Consider the following 14926-nt stretch of genomic DNA (forward strand, 5'->3'; position numbering starts at 1 on the left):
AAGTGGAAGTACAAGTACGAGTACGAGTAGATATAGAGGCAGAGTCTTCTTTCCCCCCCTTCTGCAAGTTGCGGCTGCTATTACGAGTATTATTGTTGCTTAGCCAGCTTTGGCTCCTTTTGGCCATCAACTGCCAGCATTGCCAGCACCGCCGCTCCCCTGCTGGCCGTCTGTTTTCCTGCGGGAAGCTGCAGATTTCCAGCTCTTCTGGTTGGGCTCAGGTTCTTTGTTCTTGGGCTAGGTCAGTCCGCGGCGCACATTATAAAAGGCCATGGCCAGGCAGCATTGGCCACCAGTTTCCTTGAAGTGGTCGCCGTGTTAAGACTGAAGACTGAACCCGAAGACCGCCCAGCCCTACCGCAACCAGCAGCCAGCAAACCAGCAAACCAGCAACCAGCAATCATTGCAATCATTGTGCTCGCAGCTCGCAGCAGAAGTATCTACAGAAGTAGCTCCGCCCGTGGATCGCGTTTTGTGTGTCCATTAAAGTGCTCTGTGTCTCGAATTACCTGCCTAGATTTGGGAAAGTAGTGAAAGGCCATCAAACGCCGACTGAAAGGTAAGTTCTGCCATCCAATCCGATTTGGGTTATGGTTATGGTTATCCTATTCTCCTATTCTGCTATTCTCATTCACATTCACATGCTTCGAGAAAGTTATGTCTAGGCATAGTTCTAATCCGTGAGCTGGTTTGTTTTTTCTGAACACTTAAGATGGGGTTTATGGGGTCGTTGCAGCGAAGTGCTTAATTAAGCTGCAACAGCAGGCACTTGGGATTCAGCTATTAATTCGTGATGTTAGTTTAGAATCATAAGAAAACTTAGTAGGTTTATTGTGATTAATATGACAAGAGCAATAAAAGTGTGACTAGAATTTTGGGAATGTGTCTGAATTCCATCAGCCCCAAGGAAGGCTACGAGATTTGATGGAGAACAAAATATTAGTTTAGTTTTTATTCAGGCTTACTTCATCTAAAATCTAGGAAGAATTTCTCTACCTTTGCCTTTTTATTCTTATGGGGAGATTGAAACATAACTTTGAAAGAATGTTAGAAAAAAGGGTTAATCGGAGCTCGAATAAATGGACTAAAAAACTGTGCAGAAAATCGAAAGAATTAAATTGGAAAAATATGAGAAATTGATAGAAGAATAGATAGAATTTGGGGTACAACAGACACATATTCACGAAACCAGTTAATATAACACTTTTGCACTTTTATGAGTAAGTTCAGCAGCTATCAAAGTCAGCAAATATATTAATTTCTGTACAGTAGAATACTTCCATGGAACTATATTTTAATATAATGGAAACTTGAACGAATCTTGCATAATATGGCTGCAGATTCAGTCATTAAAGTCAGGCATTATTTTCATGCAATTAATTCACTGCGAAACAAAAGACTTGGGCAACGAACTTGCCTCACACGAAGAACTCTCTTTGGCAGCAATCTTCATGGACAGTGGAGGTGGTTGGGGGGGTATAGAAGCTCGACTAGCAAGTACAGATTTAAGCCATAAAGCTGCTTCTGGTCATTAGTTTGTATCTACACTAGAAGTGTAGCATCGGCAGGCAGATCCCTTCCCTTTCCCCTTTCCCCATTCCCCATTCAGATGCCGAGCAGGCCAATCAATTGCAAACCGGTTAATAGTCACTCCATCCATGTACGGACTCCGTGCTGCATCCTGTTCTGCAACATGCAATTACACACACACACACACACACACCACACACACAGAAAATGGCTTTAAATTTAGAATGGACTTTGGTGGATCGCAGTGGGAGTGGGGGAACGAGAAGGAGAAGGAGGAGGAGTGCCTGTAGCCTGTAGTTGCATCTATAAATAGATCAGTGGCCAGAGACCAGTTTGCAGCAGTTGGAGGAGTTGATTGCAGGAGGAGGAGATCCGATCGATGCTCAACCTGACCACCCCCCCCATTCTGTTCCATTCTGTTCCCGTTTGCAGAATTTGCAGCATGTTCCTCCTCGCGCTGTTCTGCCTAGCCCTGGCAGCGATGGGCGGCCAGGCCAAGCCCTACGAGCCGACGGCACAGCACATTGTGATCGTGACGCCGCAGGTGCAGGCTCAGATGCGCCTGGAGCCGACGCTGCGCTACGTGCACGGCCTGTCCCCGCTGGCCCGTGTGGCCACGCCACATCACGAGGAGACCTATGTGTATGTGCCGGCCTCGGCAGCCGCCTCGTTGGGCTCCGTGCTGGAGACTGTGGGATCGGGACGCGCCGGCGGACTGGAAGGCAAGCAGTTTGAGGGGGTCCAGGAGACCTCCAACCAGATCCAGCAGCAGGTGTCGCAGGGTGTCGAGATTGTGTCCGGCCAGATCGGAGAGGCTGCAGCAGCCGCCGCCGCCGCCGGCGCGGGCTTCTTCCCGGCCCTCTTCCCCGGTGGCTCCAAGAAGGACGACCTGATTGAGACGCCAGCCAACACCCAGCCACTGATTGCCGCCGAGGCGCGTCACTTCTACAGCCTGCCCCAGGTGTACCACACCCATCCTGTGGTGGATGTGGTCCACACTCCCGTCTACTCCTGGCCCATTTCCTCCATCCGGGCGCGCAGCATCCAGCCCGAGCCAGAAGCAGCCGCCGAGCCGGCCGTGAAGCTTGCACCGACTGCAGAGCCCGGCCTCAAGGCAGAGCCCGAAATTAAGGCAGAGCCGGAACTCAAGAAGCAGGCGGAGCCCAAGAAGGAGTTGGATCTTAAGAAGGAGCTGGATCCCAAGAAGGAGTTGGAGCTCAAGAAGGAGTTGGACCCTAAGAAGGAGTTGGAGCTCAAGAAGGAGTTGGACCCTAAGAAGGAGTTGGAGCTTGCCAAGGCAGTGACTGAGCTGAAGGAGGAGCCAGAGTTCAAGAAGGAGCTGGCGCAGCCGGAGCTACCGCTGCTGAAGGAGCAGCAGCCACTGGAGCAGCCACAGCCACAGCCCATCATAGCCGAGCAGCCCCAGCCCCAGTCCCAGGGGACGAAGGCCGAGTTCGCTGGCCGGCTGCTGGAGAGCAACGCCATCAAGCAGGAGCTGAAGAGCCCCGAGATCGCCAAGGAGCAGGTCAAGGAAGAGCGTGAGTACAGCGATGTGCCTTACATTTCATTCTTTTCACACGAAAATTGCTGCAAAATTTCTCCCCTACAGCGGCCAAGGGTGTGCTAGAGGAGCTGCTGGTCAAGGGCACATCCTTCGAGAAGATCGATCAGATCCTAAAGTCAGAGCCCGCCGAGAGCATTGCCATTGCCACGCCCATTGTGCCACAGGCCTAGGCGTGCGACCCAGAACGCCTCTCTGAATCTCAATCCACCTATGGGCAGCTTTGGTTCTCCGACTGATTCTCATCGCATGCTTGGGGCCTGGACAGGCCTGAGCACGGGGGTTTTTTTTCCCACCATCAACCACATCAACCATCCACATACCACAGCCCACAGACACCACCACACACCACACCACACACCCACAAGCGTACATTTTAATTACTAACACACCGAACACGCATCGCATTGCATCGCACATAGTTTTCCATTTTCCAGCCATCAATTAACAGCAGCGAAGCGGGAAAGAGACATTCATACTTAATTATCATCACGCAGAGTTCGTATTCATCATCATCATCATCATTACATATTCATTAACCATAACATTGAAAAAGTAAAACAGAACAATAAAAAAGTGAATGTAAAATGTACAAAAAAAGGGCGCAGAGAGCGAGAGAGGGAGAGAACTCCAAGTGGGTGGGGCAATAGGATGGATGGGAATTCTACCGGAATGCAAAGTTCAACCTCATTCAAAAGATTGCAGCTGAGATCACTCGATCTTCAGTGCTCAAATGCAGATTTTGCCATGCAGCAAATTGAATTCAGTTCAAGCCAATTGCAGATTGTGCAATGACAATGACCCTCAAACGGTTGTTTCTTGCGCCAGTTCGCACAAATTCCCCGGCAGCACACGGGCAAAATATTAGTTTGGCCCCATCCGCAGCGGCGCATACAAAACACTCACGGAACGTGCCCAAACTTAGGTGGGTAGGTCGTCGGTCTTGGGGAACGGAACGGGATTTTATTGGCTTAGAGCTAGGCGCATAAATATATGAAATAAATAGACAAATCCGAGCGGGGCGGGGTCTAGTCAGCGCCCTCGCCCACTGTAATGTAGACATCCTTCTCCCCAATGGCTATCAGGTCATCCTCGTCGCCAGGGCGCACGGTGGTGAGCTCCAGAGCCCCGTCTGTGGCCTCTTTGGCGGGCAGCTCGTCCCTACGCACCGGTTGACTGGTGTCCGTGTAGCGGTAGACGGAGAAGTAGGTCTGGATGCGCTGAATGATGTTCTCCAGCAGTGGGGGGAACCTGTGCTCCACTCCGTTGCCGTAGATCCTGATGAAGAACTTGGTGTGCCCATGGGGATGGGGATTGGGCTGGCCCAGCTTGATGGCCTGCAGTATTCCACGCAGCAGCAGGAGATTCTGAAGATTACTGCCGCTCTGGTTGGTGCCATGTCTCAGGATCAGCGAACCATTTGGCTTGAGCTCCAGATAGCCGAACTTTTCCGCATCCAAATCAAAGGGCTTATCGTCCACACTGCCCGTTTCGATGGCAGTCAGCGGCACAACGGCCGCCTGCAGGGCCGAGGAGAGCAGCACCAAGGCACCCATGGCAATGTAAATCAGCTGCATCATTTGTGAAGTGGTAAAGTGGAGAGAGAGAGAGAGAGACCCGCACGGGCAGTCGCCTGTCGTTGCACTAATTTCGGCTTCCAACTGGCCAGCGAACTTATTCCAAGTGCTGCGCTTCTTTTTTTATCAATTTAACATTGGTTATGCCTCTTTTACCGGGCCCTGAGTGTAATTGAGTGCTGTTTGTATTTACCTTTGCGCGGCCCGTTTAAGCGCTTGGCACTTGGCCAGGCCAACAGCAGACAGACGCACCTGAGACGTGTCCGCACCCCGTGCTCCGCGCTCTCGCTGCGCTTTGGCTCCGGCTTTGAGTCGTTTGCGCTGTTTGAGTTACTGATTTGCATTTATTTGTCAATTTTCTGTTATATTATTCTCCGGCTGGCCCCAAAAAGGCCCCTGGCATTTCGCCAATCTGCGATGCTCGGCTCGATTGGTGCGTGGAGTGAAAGTGTTATACTTCCTGGAGAGGCATTTGCACCTGATTAACGTTTAGCTCTTTGAAAGGCTATTGACAATCCAGAAATTCAGCAATCCAGCAATGCTGGATGTCAGCCTTGAAGAGTAAATTATACAATAAAACTCTTTATGTTAGAAATATAATAACATCAATTAAAATACAATTTTTAACCAAAAACTGTATATATGTATGTAAATCCGTATTGATTTAAGCTACATGGCAACTACACAGCGATTGCAATTTTACGTGATTCTTACATGAATTCTACATGAAACAAAAATCCCAGCTAACTGCTATACAAAGTTAACTGCGGTATAAATCGTGACATACTTTTGGGCGTGAATTTTCGGCAGAGGTTTTTCTTCTTCTTCCTTTTTGACGACTTTTCTCTTCTTCTTCTTTTTCCTTTTTGACGAGTTTTTTTTCTTCTTCTTCCTTTTTGACGAGTTTTTTTTGGCCTGTTCGATAGGAATTCGCCATATGTTATGTTAAGTTTTCGAACTTATGTTATGTTAACTTTTTGAACTTATGTTATGTTAAGTTTTCGCCCTTATGTTATGTTAAGTTGTCGCCCCTATGTTATGGCGTATCATCGGCATATTTTGAAAATGACGTTTCTGAGGTTTCAGTCACACTTGACAAAACAAATATCAAGTCAAATATTCAAAATATTCATTCCAAAAATATTCTCAGTAAAGTTAGGGGCTCCGACCAAAACTGCTCTTACGTTTAACGTTCTGAATATTTTTTTACAAAAACCCGGCAAATAAGAATGATCAAGCAAGAGTACCAAAGGGCCAGCCCGGAGCAAGTGGCCGAGTTCCTAATGTTCATGGGGATCAACAAGGACCCGGCCGGGATACCCCCTACCACGGGTGCCTCCGTAATCGGGATTCGCTACGACAAAGGGGTTCTGGTGGCAGCCGACACCTGTGTAAACTATGGATCGATGCCTCGGTTCCAGAATGTGGATCGAGTTTTCAAGATCAACGAGCAGATTGTAATGGGCGGGGGCGGCGACTTTGCCGACATACAAATGTACAAGCGGACGATTGATGCGCAGGTTATCACGGATCGCATCTACCAGGACACCACGGAAATGAAACCCAAGACTCTGGCCGGCTGGTTGACGCGTACCTCGTACACTCGTCGCACTTCCAATGATCCCACGGCTGTGGCTTTTGTTGTGGGTGGCATGGAGCCAACGGCAGGCCCCTATCTGTCCTACATTGATGGTCGCGGACTCTTCGTCGAGGACTATGTGGCGATGACTGACTCAGCCCAGCAGATGGTCCTGCCCATGGTGCATGACAAGAAGCCAAAGGACCGCGAATTCACAGAGGAGGAGGCCCTGGCTTTGGTCCGGCTGTGCATGGAGACGCTGCACTATCGCGACGCTCGTGCCATTCCCAACTACACGGTGGGCGTCTGTGACGCCAGCGGATGCCGCATCGAGGGGCCCTACAAGGTGAACGAAGACTGGACGCTCGTTCGCCACAATAGACTGCACTAGAAGCACACAAATACACGCGAATTATAACACTATGGAGCAATTTGTGTGGTGTCCTCTCTCCAGCAAGACACATTAAACAATATGGTTGATAATTTATTAATTTATTTAGATTGAATTTCATTAAGTAGTTTAGGACATTTGATATAATGTTGTGTCGCAATTATCATTATTATTTTTGTGTGTGTGTAGCGGAGTCGCCTCCCACCAAAGCAAGGCAAAAACTATCGAAGGGAAATGATTAAACTAAACAATTAAATTGCTAGGACATGTGTGTATGTGTATGTGGCTGTGGCTGTGTCTGTGTCTGTGTGTGCGCATGTGCGTGCGTGTGTGTGGCTTTTGTTGCTGTTTAATTAACATAACAATTCACATCAAACATAAAAATCGTGTGGTTTTTTTGTTGTTTTGTTTAATACAATAAAACTGTTTTAAGAATGTGCAACTCGCGGCTAGGACACTCCACTCCCACTTCCACTCCCACTCTCCTCCTCTGCTTCTGCTTCTCCCTACTCTGCACAATCTACCGTTCCAGCAGTGTCTGGCACTCGCCTGTCGCTTGGTTAAAACTTAAAATAAATAAATAAACATACATTTTTCAATGCGGCAACAATATTGTTTGTAGTTACAAATGGTACCAGTATTTCATATTGGTTTCTTCTTCTTCCTTCTTTTTTTTGTTTGCTTTTGTTGTTGTTGTTTTCTGTGTGAATTTTGATTTCGCCTTGAAATGCAATTACAAATTATAAATATCTATACAATCTCTGATGGTGCAGATAAAGCAGGGACTATCTATCGGTTGGAAATTTTACAAAATTTAATTCAATTTGCTTTTGATTCTGTAGGACTCAGTTTTCACTTTCTTCCTTCCACTTTCCTCTCGAATTTCTCTCCATTTCTAATGTAAGTTTTAAGGCATTATCTTCTCTTGTATATCGTTTTAATACATGTAGATATATATATATATATGTATATATATTCCTCCCCTCTATCTGTGTGTGTTTTCCTCATTGTTTGATCCATAATTTCGTTGAATGGGTTTATGGCTAATATCCGCTTGTTTGCGCCACCGATCTGTTCCGATCCTTACATCAACTTCTGCTTGGCACAGTCGGGGCAGAGGATGTCGGATGCGTCGGTGATGAAGCCGCGCCCCACCAGACTGGCCTTGCAGCTGGCACACACGAAGCAGTCGTGATGCCAGTGCCGATCCTCAAACGAGATGAAGCGCGTACCGCCAATGCCTGTGGAATAAGCCATTAATAAGTTACCAATGCCAAAGACTCGCAGCGATAAAGGGCTATCCGCTCACCTGTTATGGGCTTCACGCAGGCCGTGCAGCGTTTGGCAAACAGCTCGCCAAAGCACTCGGCACAGTAGGGCTTCTCGTCGCGACTGGTGAATCGCTGGCCGGCCAGCGTGATGTTGCAGTGGGTGCAGGTGAAGCACTCCCGATGCCACGGCTCGTTCTTGTAGGTAACCCCACCAGAGGTGATCACCTAAGCGATTATCGAGAAAGATATTACTATGGAACCACTCATATTTTATAGATAGATATATTTATATTCTCGATGCCCTTACCTTGTTGCACTTGATGCAGCGCGTTGCAAACTTCTCCTCGTAGCAGCCGGCACAGTAGATCTCCTGCTCCCTGGGTATGAAGGACTTGGTGCCGATGGCCGTCTTGCAGACGCAGCAGCAGAAGCAATTCTCGTGCCACTGACGGGTTTTGTACTCCATTTTCTTGGTACCTGTGAAATCAATCAATGAAATATTTTCAATCAATTTCCGCATTTTTTTTTTTGTTTGTTGGGGAGACCTTGAACTTTGCAACCCACTAACCCAGCTATGGTCGCGATTTAATCTAGAGAAAAACCTCAATTTCCAGTCATCGACATAGCCCGGACATATTCAGGCCGCCACCGCCCCGAGTGGGGCACACTCAATCAGTGGATGGAAGACAATCGGCTTTTCAATATAAAACAAAACAACACAGAAAAAAGATGGAAACTTTTCCCCCATTATGTTTGCCAGACATGCAACATTCTCCCAAAGCGGAGGGGGTGCCTGACACGCCCCCACTCTCTTTCTCAGCCCTCTCTCTCTATAGGTATATCTTTTGACATTTTCATAAACAATTAATGCAGAAATTACGCAAATATTTGGCTAGTCTCTAGACAAAAGCCACTCCAGAGAAGACATTTAAGCGACTGGTGGGGGGGGCTCTGTTTAATGCTCTGCTGACTTTATTTATTGCGTGTTCGAAATGTCTGTTCTGTTGCCAAAAATAAGCAGACACAATGGCAAAAAAAGGAAAAAAGAGTTCAAGATAGCTTTTCCCATTTGCGGGAACGGAAATGTAGGCTAAAGCGGGTAATTGTGTGGAAATTTGGACTTATGCTGCCTGGAAATTGTTCTTTAATTTGTCTGTGTTACTTGGCGAAACTTTAAGCAGTTCTTCCTCCTTCAATCGATGGCAGTCATGGCCCCCATTTTGTACGTATACCTTAATTTATAGCCCCCTACATTTTGTCATATCAAATATCTAGACAGAATTCGTGTCTAGCTTGTTTTGAGAGATTCCATAAAAGGTCCATTGATTAGTCATCATTCACATTCACATCCACATCATCCGTAAAGATGACGCTATTGGCTTTATTCAGTCTATGGCCTGTGGGCGGCGCCTTTCTTCTCGGCCCATTTGAATAGTTTTTGGGCAATAATAATGATAAATTATGATGTATCATTCCGGCGTTGATTAACATACGAGTAATTTATGACTCCAATGGTTTTTTTTGTTTTTTTTTGCGGGGGGTTACCTGCTTTGGTGGCACGCGGATCGCCCTGCCGACAGTAGTCGCCCAGCTGGCAATAGAAATTGCGATTCTCCTCCACGGCGGAGGCATTGGGCAGGAACATGCTCAGCACGGCAATATCCTCGTTGTTATCCTTGGCCTTCTTAATGCGCTCCGCGCCAATGGTCTTCGACTGCAGATGCAATCGAGACTTCATTCTCGAGCTGAGAACATCCACGTCGGTCATAATCGAATGCTACTCAAGGGATCGAACCGCAGTTGATTAAAACAGCAAGACAGCAACAAACACGAATGGAAAGTGTACCCCAGATGTGGCTTCGATTCTCTCAATTCCTACAGCCTTCTCCGCAAGCTACTAGTTAGTACAAGTACTTGCTTAATAAGTCACGAAAACTGCCAGTTAATAGATCGTTTCGCTCCGATGTGGGTCAATTTCTGCGATCAATAGACTTGGGCCCCCACTCCACAATTCATTTGACCAAAAAGAAGACCGACCAGCAGCAGCAGCAGCAGCGGCAGCCACAGCCACAACAAGCAGTAGGCTTTATCTGCATTTTGGATCTGGATCTGGTTCTAGATTTAGAGGGAATACAAATTTGGCGACGCCAGGTCTCACTCTACCATCCAACCATCCATCCATCTCGCAACAAGGCGTTGCCGTGCTGCCTGCTGCCTGCTGCTTGCCGTCCTCTATGACATCATTTGCCGAATAACAAGTTTCATTAAACTTAGCGAATGCTTATAAATAAAATCCGAACCCAAATTGGCTATAATGGAAATGAAAACAACAGCAAAAACCACTGCCTGCCGATCATAAATCATTAAATAATTAACTTTTTTTGTTTGTAATACATAGAAATACTCGCAGCAAAAAATAACGATTGAGATTGTTGCTGAATCTCATGAGCAGGAAATTGTCTCACAGCTGAAGCTGGAGGCGCACAGGAAGCACGGAATTGTACGGATAGAATATCTTCAAAAGAAACCCACACAATTATGTGGAGCAGATGCGGCGGAGAGATATTGTATATGGCTCAAAGAATGTTAAAGTAATTCCCAAAAGCTAAGCAATTTTAATGCTGATTCAAAGAGAGATTGCAAAGAAACCTCTCACAAATCGGTGGAATGATGTAAGACAAAGTTGAGAGAGAGGAAACTGTAGTAGAAATCTGTGTGTACAAGCTACACTGGAAATCTCTCAAATGAAAGATCAATGAATCAATGAACTACTTCTCAATCTTGCCCCACAAAAGATCGCTCCCATCCGTGTTGGATTACCATTGGAGCAGCAGCGTTCGTATGGCTTTTGCGGTTAAATGGTGGGCTGGCATAAGGCATTGCTTATTTATAGCCGCGAATGTCCAACATAATTATAACTAATTGTGATGGGTTGTCAGGCGCACAATACCCAAAGACGTCGCCCACTGACCAGGGAACGCGAGATGCTAGACGAACGCCTACAACAAACGTTTGCCGCAGTTGCTGCTGCTGCTGCTGCTGAGGTCAAGTGGATAGACAGACATTGAGATAATGATATATTGACAGGTCGATGCCTGTAGCTGTAGCTGTGTGCGTGTGAGTGCTGTGATTGATGTCATTTGCTCAAAAACCCCGTATCCCGGCGAGTGTCAAGGCATTAAAAATGAAAGTGGATTTGGATGTCGATTGCGATTTGCATTTGTCAACACAAAAAACAAAACAAAAAACAGAAACAGAAAACCAAAATCCGAAATCCCTTAGGCCGTGTGCATGGTCTGCATTTTTAATTGCAATCGAGAGACAATGCCATTCGGATCAGCGAAAATATTGTACGAGTGTACGAGTACGAGTTCCGAAGAGGAAGAGGTTTTCATTTAGCGCTGACAAAGTTTTCTTTCTGTTTGATTTTCACTCTCTGTGAGATCTTTGACTTTGACTTTGACCCGCAGGGCAGACAGACAAATGCTGGTCTGGTCGGGGGGTCGGGTCTACGGATTTATTAGTTTTTGGGATTCAGTGAAAAGAGAAATTGAATTTGCTTGTTTTTAATTCCAGTCGGGGGTCTCTTGTCTGTGGGTTTGTTTTGATAAGACAACGAATGACATTTAGCTTTGGATTTTTTTTGACTGTTGACTGTTCGAGTGGTTCGAACTTCGAATGTATATCCCCGATAGGATCTTTAATTAGCCCAAAGCCGGGACAGCGGCTCAGAGTAGTGAAGCCTCTACAATTGGTTGGCTAATTAAGTGGAAGTGGAATGATGCCTTGCGGGGCGGCAATGGAATGGGTTTCCCTTTAATCGACAGAGAAACAATTACGGAATCAATTGAAAGTTTCTCAAGCGTTTTTCCAGTTCGATTTCATTTCGAATTGATATTCAATGGCAGCAGCAATAATCGAAAGAAATTCCCCCTTGCGTGTGCATATTCATGTCTGTGTGTCTCTCTTTGCGCGGGTGCGGGGGCGGTTGCGGGGGCTCTCTTTTACATGTTTTCCATTTGGCTCTGTGGCCTGGGTGTTCGCTTACGAATGTGGAACACGTCGATTTGGCCATCGCTTGACATTAAATGCATCCCAAAACGACTTCAAATCTGTTTCCGGTTTTGGATTGGGCCATAAAATTTCTTTCTCCCAGCTTGGACTTGGATTATTTATGAATTTGATTTAATTTGTCTTTGAATTCGAGTCAAAGCAGAGGCGGGAGCTGACTGCAGCTGCAACCTGCACCTGGAAATTGTCAAATGTGTGTGGGCTGTGAATATTACGTATACGCCCAGGATGTGTGCGCGTTATGTATACGCAATGTGGGCTGCCCAAAAGGAGAGAGATCTCTGTGGTACACTTTTCATTTTCGTTTGCTGTTTACAAGTGGATTTTCTTTAAACACAAAAATGTTTATAATTGAGAGATATTTGGCTGTTGGCTGCTGGCTGCTGGCTTCTGGCTTCTGGCTTGTGTCTCTCAATTATGGAAAATTAAGTGCGGAAATACTTTTGTTCAGTTCTTTATCGCGATGATCAAAGTTTATGCAGCAATCAATAAAGTTCGCTTGCCGATTGCATGCAACACGTTGCCCCAAAACACTTTATTCTGTAACACACAGCCGCGGCACATTCCACGCGCTTTGAAAGCCGCTTTGAGACTGAAACCCGAAGGCCCAAACCGAAACAGAAACAGCAACAGCAGCAGACAACGGAGTTGAGTTCATTCGTTCACCGTGTAGAGAGAGAGAGAGTCAGCAAACGAAACGAATCCACTCAAATGAAATTGAGTTACGTTTGGAGTGGACTCTTGAATGAATGAATGGAATATGAGTGAGTGTTTCCCACTTGTGACTGCGGTTCGTGTCTGCCTGCTTGTGTTGCATGCCGCCTTCGACTAGAGATCGTCTTGTTTTCCCTGCTGCTTGCTGCCTGTTATGGCAAGGCAGTCCAGGTGCCATTTAGAGCGACTTCAATCTTCGATCTCCGCCTGCTGTGCCATGGGGGCAATTATGAACAGAATGACACTCAGCAGCGGCAGTATGTTTATGCAGATTTTTAGATAGTCAAGTGCGCATCCATTATGCATTATGGCATAATGGCTTTGGGAAAATGTCAGCTAAAACTAGGAATCCAGCCCGCTATCTAGTTGCAACGCCCAGTGGCATTTTGGCTGCCTTCTAATAGGAAACGATTGCAGTTTCTAATGAATTCTGGCCCCGCGTTTTTGGTGCGACACACACGCCCCGAGGGCGTTGATGCCAAGTCAATTTCATTTTGTTTCGCTTTTGATTAATTCGCTCGATCCACGGAAATGGCACGACACGCGTTGGATGAGCCCCAGCGCAGTACGTGGGATTCCCCATTGCCTACCCGATGCGCTACCACAGCAAATCAATCAATTGAGTGGCATTAACAACGACAGAAATTAGAGAACTAATAGAGTAATTGGTTAATAGAAGTTTTGGAATGGAAGTTGTGCAACAGTGAATCTATTTTGTGGGAAACAATTAGAAGAGGGGAAAGTCTAGCCATAAAAATGGAAAAGCGGTTAGCGGTAGCGGTTAGAGGACTGCACTTTTTTCCACTTTCTATTCTAGAAGAATGTTAAAAAGAATTTACTCTAATTATTATTTCCCATTTCCTCAACTAAAAGAAACCTCAAAAATATATGTGTAAAATTAATATTTAAGTTCCATTCCATTTTGCTATAGTCCCATTCAGTGGGTGCCAAATATTTGTACAAAAATGTATTTAATTATTCCCGCTGATTCGCAATGTCTCCCCCATGCTCTCCTCCTCAGCCCTCCCCCTGAACCATAGCTATATGCGCATAATAATCATCATTTTTCATTCTAATGAATCCCCCGAACCGAACCGAACCAAAAGCCAATTTAAAAGCCACAAATCAAAAAGGAACAAAAAATGCCACAGAAATAAAAATCTTAGAAAATCTCCTAAAATCTCTGGCTGGGCAGACGCGTGTCTATTGGGGGCAAGAGGCAGAGAGAGATAGAGAGAGAGAATTATAATTATTTTGTGGCTTTTTATTTTGGAGATGAGTCATGTTTGTCTGGACTACAAGTACCTAAAGGGGCGATCTCAGTGGGGGATCTTCATGGTTGAAATGGCACTCTATGGGCAGAAGGGAGATTTGTTAGCTAACGTTCCAAGTTATTGCCATAAACAGGTAATCAGCTAGTACAAGTAAGTATTGAATTAGCATTCAAAATGTTAAGATGACAATTAGTTAATGCCTGGAAATGGTCACGCAACCGAAGAGGGGACTGGGCTGACTGTCTGTCTGTCTGTCAATCACTGGGATCCACCTTTGACAAACAACACAGAATCGGCATCTCCGATAAAGTCGTATATCTTTCTGTATTTGTCACTCCCCTCGTTGTCGCTCTTCCCCTGCCATGCTACCATGGGATCTCTGGGGTGTGTGTGTGGGCTGTCTGACATTGAAATATCGTATAATATTTTGCAAGTGCAGTGCAAAAATCAACATACGAGTATTTCAATACAGATTACCTGTATTTGTGGCTGTTATTGTTGCTTGTTGCCTGTTGCCGCTTGTTCTACACGTTCATTGGCAACGCGTGGTACGGTGCAACCTTGTGTTAGCGCGAAAGTGTCACGGCCCCCCACGGCCAGTTTTAGCCAAATTTGGAAGGTGCCGGCGGTTGGGGTCGTATCGGTTCGTATCGGTATGGAATGGAGAGCAGTACAGTATGGGTGTTGCTGCTGCTGTACGTGTTCGGAACAGAGATCTGCGGGCATTAATCAGCCATAAATTTATCACTCACTGACAACAGCTACCCGTCCGCACCAGCACCCCCCCTCCCTGACATTCTGTATTTGTCTTTCTGTCATATTTATTTGCGCTACAATTGAAACCAGAGCACAAAACACCTTGCCACCAGAGAGACACAAGGAGAGAGACAGAGAGAGAGTGTGGGGAGAGGAAGCTAAAGGGGGAAACGTGCGATTACGAGAGTGTTGTCAGGGCCTG

General features: G+C 46.2%; 4 protein-coding genes across 7 annotated transcripts in view; 2 read left to right on the top strand and 2 right to left on the bottom strand.

Annotated features, from left to right (window-relative positions):
* Positions 1-301: 301 nt before the first annotated feature.
* On the top strand, positions 302-3683 carry LOC111067481 (protein TsetseEP). Its single transcript, XM_022356556.2, has 3 exons — positions 302-559; positions 1963-3068; positions 3140-3683. Exons 2-3 carry the CDS (start codon positions 1973-1975, stop codon positions 3262-3264), a joined length of 1221 nt encoding a protein of 406 aa, XP_022212248.2. The 5' UTR covers positions 302-559; positions 1963-1972; the 3' UTR covers positions 3265-3683.
* Positions 3684-4053: 370 nt separating this feature from the next.
* On the bottom strand, positions 4054-4940 carry LOC111067483. The gene has a single exon (XM_041593422.1). The coding sequence runs from the start codon at positions 4669-4671 to the stop codon at positions 4120-4122; it is 552 nt and encodes a 183-aa protein (XP_041449356.1). The 5' UTR covers positions 4672-4940; the 3' UTR covers positions 4054-4119.
* A 909-nt stretch (positions 4941-5849) lies between these two features.
* Positions 5850-6738, top strand: LOC111067482 (proteasome subunit beta type-4-like). The gene has a single exon (XM_022356557.2). The coding sequence runs from the start codon at positions 5898-5900 to the stop codon at positions 6636-6638; it is 741 nt and encodes a 246-aa protein (XP_022212249.2). The 5' UTR covers positions 5850-5897; the 3' UTR covers positions 6639-6738.
* Positions 6739-6814: 76 nt separating this feature from the next.
* The window catches only part of LOC111067477 (four and a half LIM domains protein 2), a 60130-nt gene continuing 52018 nt past the window's right edge, over positions 6815-14926 (bottom strand). For 3 of the 4 annotated variants that reach the window (XM_022356549.2, XM_022356551.2, XM_022356552.2), the window contains 3 exons: positions 8217-8386; positions 7948-8134; positions 6815-7879 (listed from right to left, as the gene is read on the bottom strand). In XM_022356549.2, the coding sequence (XP_022212241.1) occupies positions 7722-7879; positions 7948-8134; positions 8217-8386 (515 nt within the window). In that variant the 3' untranslated portion in view covers positions 6815-7721. Of the gene's footprint in view, positions 7880-7947; positions 8135-8216; positions 8387-9454; positions 9687-12421; positions 12562-14926 lie in introns of those variants that run through there. The other variant, XM_022356553.2, reaches the window with a different exon arrangement.

The sequence above is a fragment of the Drosophila obscura genome, unplaced genomic scaffold, assembly GCF_018151105.1.
Source record: "Drosophila obscura isolate BZ-5 IFL unplaced genomic scaffold, ASM1815110v1 contig_1, whole genome shotgun sequence".
Lineage (NCBI taxonomy): Eukaryota > Metazoa > Arthropoda > Insecta > Diptera > Drosophilidae > Drosophila > Drosophila obscura.